General features: G+C 36.1%; 1 protein-coding gene across 2 annotated transcripts in view; it reads right to left on the bottom strand.

The window, feature by feature from the left end:
* Positions 1-5,939: 5,939 nt before the first annotated feature.
* TRIP11 (thyroid hormone receptor interactor 11) overlaps positions 5,940-7,652 on the bottom strand; it is a 67,799-nt gene continuing 66,086 nt past the window's right edge. For both annotated transcript variants that reach the window (XM_076003767.1, XM_076003768.1), the window contains exon 21: positions 5,940-6,315. In XM_076003767.1, coding sequence (XP_075859882.1) covers positions 6,095-6,315 — 221 coding nt within the window. In that variant the 3' untranslated portion in view covers positions 5,940-6,094. The remainder of the gene's footprint in view (positions 6,316-7,652) is intronic.

Genomic DNA, 7,652 nt, shown 5'->3' with positions numbered 1-7,652 from the left:
TAAAAATTACCTCATTAGAACTTGGAATTTTGTCACCACCACTCCTCCTCCCTTTTTGTCCAGAAAAGGAGCCTGAATATGCGTTTAGTAAATGGATTACTGTGTTGACTCTCAGATTACACCAGGGTTCATTAAATACACCTAAATAGAAGGAGCTGAAGAGGAAATGTGAGGCAAATTTGGATTATTTTTGTTCCAATTCTTTAAAAAAATAAATCACATCTCCTTTGGGAAACACATGCACTTAGAATAAGCACACACCCATTTACACACGGGTCCAGGAGGGCCTGAACCAATGCAACATTGTGGGAGGAAAATTCATCCCTCAATACCAAATGCCTTATGTTTTACAAAAAGGAATAATGTAGCTTACATTTTTAACGGAGTACAAGAATATCTAGAAAACAACTTTACCAAAGACTTATTTATATTAAGTTCACAAATATTTTCAAATCATTGAGACTTGATTTTTGAGGGTCAAAGATAGTTTACTGAAGTCAAAGAATGTTAGAGCTGAGATTACTTTTGTAAAAAGTCACAGCTGAAAATTATCACAGTTAAAATATCATTACAGTGAAAATTATGAATTTCTTAACCCCAAAAGGGCTAAAAGACATCGATGCACAGGAAGAGTCCACTTCAGGAGCCAAAGCAGAAAACCAACTAAAGGTTCAAATATTTGTCTTAAGTGATCCATTATTAACATTTTTGAATTTTTCTTTATCTCTAATACAAATATTATTGTAATTATAATGGATTATTCATTTACTGTATGTACTAAATTATGGCAATAACATGCTGTAAAACCTTCAGCTATATCATTATTCACATGACCTAAGTCCCAAGGACAGGAAGATATTTTGTATTCCACTAGAACTGGTTAGGGCAAGAACCGTTTAACTTTTATCTTACATTTAATTTCCTAGCTTGCTTCCTTCACAAGTGCTCAAATGTTACTTCCTTCAAGATGTGCTTAACAACAACCCATCCTCATCACTCTGCCAGGCCCAACTCAAGACCCATGAGCACTTGCATTCACAAGCATTGCTCACACTTTTTTTTTTTTATCATATTTATTTTTTTAATTTATTTTTTATTTCGGCATATTATGGGGGTACAGATTTTAAGGTTTCAATAAATGCCCATTCCCCCCCCCAACAAGTCTGAGTCTCCAGCATGACCATCCCCCAGATGGTGCACATCTCACTCATTATGTATGTATATACCCGCCCCCTCCCATTGCTCACACTTTTATGGCAACCTGGACACTTGTCGGTCTCTCACCTGTGAATTTCTCAAGCCCAGCCACCACACCCCTCATTTCTAGCAGCGGAGCTTCCCTCCAACCACAGAGGAAAATTCCCATAATTTCCCTTCTCCCAAATCCACCTGCTATCTGAATCTCCCCTCTCTTCCAACACTCCTTTCCCAATAAAGGAGTCCTTCCCATCTAAGGCCAATTCCTCCATCTGTGCTCTGATCCTCACTGTCTCCCCTGATCAGGAGTTCTCTCTCCTCTTTCTCAGTCCCTCTAGCTGTGTCCTTACCACTCAGCTTAGAGCAACACTCTCTCCATCCCACTCTCTTCTCCTAATGCCCTCTAGCCCCACTGCAACCTGGTTTCTCAGCAGAGTTGCCTACAAACTCTCCACGTGCTCATCGCCCACTTAGCCCACTCGACAATATGGCTTTGCTCTCACCATTCCCAACAACCATCTTCTGCTCTGTACGTTCATCAGAGTCTTCTTAAAACTCACCTCACCAGCCCTCTGAGCAGTAAGCACTTCATGCCTTTGACCTCTCCTTACCTTTTGGAAAGAACCTTTGGCTTCAGTAACATTCCTGCCCCTGACATTCTTATCCACTCTTTTAGCAGTAATAATCACAACTTTTAACATCTATCTACAACTATGGACTTTAAAAAGCATTTCCACAAGTGGTACATTTAATGATTTAAGAAACATTATGAATGTGTCATTTGATACTTACAAACCCATGAGGTTTATTAGGTGGATGTTATTTCAGGGATGAGAAAAATGATGCCCATCATCAAAATAATTTGTTAAAGGTCACATAGGGCTGGGCTTAGTGGCTCACAGCTCTAATCCTAACACTTGGGGAGGCCACAGCAAGAGGATCACTCGAGGTGAGGCCAGCCCAAGCATTCAAGACCAGCCTGAGCAACATGGTAAGAAGCCTATCTCTATAAAAAATAGAAAAATTAGCCGGGTGTAGTGGTGCATACTTGTAGTACCAGCTACTCGTGGAGGCTGAGGCAGGAGGATCGCTTGACCCAGGAGTTTGAGGTTGCAGTGAGCTATGATGGTGCCACCACTAACTACACTTTAGCCCAGGCAACAGAGCAAGACCCTGTCTCCCCCAGCCAAAAAAAAAAAAAAAAAAAAAGTCATACAGAAAGGGTCAAAATCAGTACTCCAATCCAGCTGTCAACTTTAAAATCCATGTTTCTTTCCATACTGCCATCCTATGTACAGTTAAAAATACTCAAGCTCCACATCTAAGAAAAAATGAAGACATATTGATTATTGTGCAAAAAATACCAAAAGGCCAATGATGCATAATAATACCCTCTTGGGGGGGGGGGGGTGAAGGCTGTCTAAAACCTCTCAGATCTTCTTTTCATAATTTTCAGCATCTTTTAAATTGTTAATACTTAAAATTTCCAAGGCTCAAGGAGTAGCCTAACAGCAGACATCTGGTGAACACTTAAAGACATTAGCTTCTATTTGAGTTCATCAACTGCTGCTATAAACAACATGTGTAAGTCATTTCTCCCCCTTCTAAAGAAAAAGTCAGCAGCTGTTTGCTAAAAAAAATTTTTTTTATTGTGGATGAAGACATTGCCAACTTACATATATCATTTTTATTTGGAGTATTTTTTGCCTTGTAGTGCTCCTGAGAAATTCAAAAATGCGTTAACTTTAGCTCTACAAAACACAACCTAATATTAAGGTTGGGTTGGAAATTTCCCATATTTAGATATTTCCCTAAAAATCAAAAGATAATTTATCATTTTTAAACAGAGAAACCGTAATAAGTTAAAAAGTAAAGACTGGCAAGTAATCACAAATGTCAGAACATTAAAAGTATCATTTTTTCCATAGGAATATATAAAATAAATATCACCTATACTTACTTGATATCTACAAAATTAAAGATAAATTTTTGTTGATGGAAGATGTTTTACTTTGATATGTGAAAAACTTCATTAGCTTTAAAAATCAAATCCAAATGCATTTAAATTTAATGCATAACATTTTCTAAATAATTTCTCATCACTCTCCTGTCCCTGAAGACATAGATTTTTCCCCCCACCTATTACTTCAATAAGTATTTTGATAGTCTTTTTACTCCTTTCAATTAACCATTAGAAGGTTGAAAGAAACTGAAGGCTTTATGGGGGGAATATTAAATGTTTTAATTGGCTAACTGCAAGAAAGCCACTATTGTTTAGTTTGGTTTTTTCTCACTTTCCTTTTTTTTTTTTGTTTTTTTTTTGTTTTTGTTTTTCTTTTCTTTTTTCCCCTCAGGTAATGGAAAGTACCTTTTTATTTTTTAATCAAGAATGGCAGGAACTAAAACTCAACACTATGATCTGGTATTGTACTAAAATTGTATTCAATGGCTAGATGAATTTTCTACTATAGTACAGAGGTTGAAAACCATTAGGAATGTGGTGAAAAACTGTGGTGGCTACGGTGGAATTCAATCACAAATTCTACCAAGCAGGCAGAGAAATAAACAGAAAAATTACTGTAGTTAAAATACTGCAGTTAAATGTACTAAGCAATGTCCTATTGCTAACATTAGAATTATATGCTTCATCACTGTCTGGTTACTGAGAAGATTCCTTGAGCAGATGGTTCATCTCTGACACAACTTAGTTTCAGAAAAGTCAATGAGTTATGTCTGGTTTAGATCAACAAACACTTAGTCTGTATACCAGTCTGCTATAGTTTCAATAATACATTGAAAACATGAGGTACTATAGCTTTAGGACAAGGTCACATACTTATTTAAATAGCAGCCATGTACTATCATCATGCTCTGTGATGCTCAGCTATGCAACCCACCCACAACAGCTTTTAAACTTATGGTAGACTATGGTGTGAGGAACAGACTGTTTTAGTCAGGGAAGAAAATACTCAAAAATGTCATAAAAGGCATTTCAAATATGATGACATACTACTTAAATTTTACCCACCATGTATCTTCTTTTCAAATTAAAAAACTTTTTGCATGTTCTATTTCTTCAAAATAAAGGACCATGTCTTTTTTTCTCTAACTTCGAAACCAGTATTTCAGTTGCTGAAATGAAACTTCAATGGCAAGCAGCAAGTAATTTAGGATAGTCAGTGACAGTATCTTTGTAAGGAGCATATAAAAACCTAAGAGTAATAATGTCATAAAGAAATTATAATGGACAAAACTGAGAGGAGGCAATTTGACAGTTCTAATATAGAACTTGTATGACAACTTCCTTTAAAGTATACTAATAAAGAATGGCAATATAAATAAGTTAGCTAAAGAGACAGGTGACATTCTGAAGCAGCATTCTCAGTTACTTAATTTTTCAGAAAAACAAGTTTTACCCATCAACACATAATTAAGATTCCAGTCTTCCAAACATTAGAAAGTATACAGTTAATCACAGCCAAACTAACAACCAAATTTTAGCTCTGGGCTGAGCCAGGCCTATTTACATATTCGGATTAGTCTCATTTTCACCTTTCCTTGTTATACAAATGTTTCCATTTTAAAGGCATATCGAAATATACAAAATTTGCAAGAATTACCTTTTTAAATGTACAACTTCAACCAACTAATACAAATATGAGCATCCTCATACAATTAAGTTTCAAGTCAGGATTTATTATATATGACAGGTTTATAAAACATTAAGAAATACTATCTTACTCTTAAGTTTCAAAAACCTGGTGCTATCACTGTCAAAGTGATTTCACTGCCCTCAGTGACCACCATAATGGGGACAGACGACTCCAGGACTGCTGTACCAAGTATCAACACCTCAGACAGAGGCAGGAGGTGGCATGTGTACTGATATTGCTAATTATAGTTATGTAGGTGCACTGGCTGCACGATTTAACACGTATATGAAAGTTGTATTTGAGTGAGGAAACATTTAGTTTTAAGATGGTATCTTTAAACAGATACCTTCACTCTTAAAACTAAATTATATATTTGTACTATATATATATTCAACAATAAGAAGGAACAAACTATTGACAAATGTAACAACTTGCATGGATCTCAAGAGAATCATGCTGCGTGAAAAAAAGCCAATTTCAAGATATTATGTGCTATATGATTCTATTTATATAGCATTCTCAAAATAACAAAATTATAGAGATGGAGAATAGCTAATGGTTGCCAGAGATTAAGGCAAGGGGCAGGGAGAGAGGTGGTTACGATCATAAAAGGGCAGCACGCAGGACCCTTGTGATGGAAGCGCTCTGCATCTGGATGGAGGTGGTGTCCACAGGGACCTGCGCATGTGAGAACACTGCATAGAACCAAACACACATTTCATCTCAAGGCACCTGTGACCTCCCAGGGACAATCTTGTTCTTGGCCTGTCTATACAAAGCTCTCTAAAGATTAATATATGTTTCAGATTGATTTTCTGCATAATGCAGAAAAGTTACCACTAGTATTTTTTTCTTCGATAAAAACTCTTGATTACCTTTAAAAGATAAACCGCATGTCTCTAGCTTAAATGAGCTTGAAAATCACAGAAAGAAATAAAAAGCTGATATATAGCTACTAGTACTTTTGTCTGTCTTTATTTTTGCAAATTAGGATAAAAGATAAATCAAATGTTCCTAACTTAAATTAGGTCAAATCAGTAAGAAAAAAGCAGATTATACAGCAAACACTTGCTCCTCTGACACCTGTAATTTCTAAAAGCATTAAGAATATTTTTATTAAATTCAGAGAAAGTATAGCTGCAAACAAATACACGACTTTTTCCAAAAGGCCACTTTGTGATAAAGTACATACACATAGTGTTCATGGTTTCTTTAAAGTGCTATCTCTTCGGCGTGAGAATCATCTATTGCTTTAAAAGGTCTTTCAACACAACTCCAGCGCTGTTGTCAGGGGACACTGGCAAAGGTGTAAACGTGGGCAAAACATCTGAGATGGGTTTCAAAAGAAGATGCCCAGGCCCACCAGGTCCAAGTCCAGCTGGGTTAATAAGAGGCACAGCTGCAGAGCGGGGAGCCAGGAATGGATTTACATCTGCTCTTCTACCAGACCTGGATTCCGTTGTATCTAAGTGATAAAATATGGATTCCTTAGTCTCCTGTCCTTCACAAAGAATTGGAAATGAAATAACCCTCTGAACATAAGTAATAGCATAAAGAAAGTTCTCTCTATATTGTTAAGTTGATTAACATAGATATATATGAATAATCAATTCACCACTACTATCAACTTTAAAATTCAATCTTACTGGTAGTTAACACTGGGATTAGCACATTTTTTTTTTTGGCTATCCTTTAATTATTCAAACTGAGAGCACAAATAAGTCTTATTTCCTAAACACAAATACTAATGTGTATCACTAAAATCTGATTAAAGTTCACACTTGGTAATTCCAAACATTTTCTGATAAAAACAATGCTGTATTTGTGTTTTAGGTTCCCAGATTTGGCCTCCAAATGAATTTAATTCATATGCTGTAAGATTCTGTATCCCACAAGCAAGGTATATGAAATACAGAAGGATGGAAGAAATAAGAGGAAAGAAAAAGAATGGGGTTAAGAAGAGTATTTTCATATATAATACCTAATTAAATACATGAATACTATTGTTTTATATTTAACTACCAGTTACTTAACTGATAAACTTCATTTACTATAATAACTACTTTTTTTTTTTTTTTTGAGTCAGAATCTCACTCTGTTGCCTGGGCTAGAGTGCTGTGGCGTCAGTTTAGCTCACACCAACCTCAAACTCCTGGGCTCAAGCAATCTTTCTGCCTCAGCCTCCCGAGTAGCTGGAACTACAGGAATGCGCCACCATGCCTGGCTAATTTTTTCTATATATTTTTAGTCGGTCAATTAATTTCTTTCTATCTTTTTCTTAGTAGAGACGGAGTCTCACTCTTGCTCAGGCTGGTATCAAACTCCTGACCTTGAGCGATCCTCCCACCTTGGCCTCCCAGAGTGCTAGGATTACAGGCGTGAGCCACCACACCCAGCCAATAACCACTTTTTAAAAGGTGTTGTCTATGTTTCAAGGCAAACTCTTTACTTACCCACCTGAAAGATGAAGGACTTGAGGACTTAAGTTTCCCCCAAATAATTATAATGGTCATGAAAAATAAACCCATATCACAATGATAACAATTAGAATAAATACTAATTTACCAAAAGAAAAAATAATATATGCCTACATTAACTGACTATGTTTTAGGCATTCAAAGATTTGGAAACAATTCTCTATTAGGTTATTTTTCTGTTAAGTTGGGCTGCTAAAATTCATTTTAATTGGAATAGGTATCTGGTTTATGAGCTAATATCTTAGTGGATAGATTCTACTTTATTATCCAAGACCATTAACAACTTCATTGGTAAGAGAGAGACAACTCTTTGAAGGTGCCCACT

Source organism: Microcebus murinus, chromosome 6 (genome assembly GCF_040939455.1).
Source record: "Microcebus murinus isolate Inina chromosome 6, M.murinus_Inina_mat1.0, whole genome shotgun sequence".
Classification (NCBI taxonomy): domain Eukaryota; kingdom Metazoa; phylum Chordata; class Mammalia; order Primates; family Cheirogaleidae; genus Microcebus; species Microcebus murinus.
This window is presented reverse-complemented; position numbering and strand designations above follow the sequence as displayed.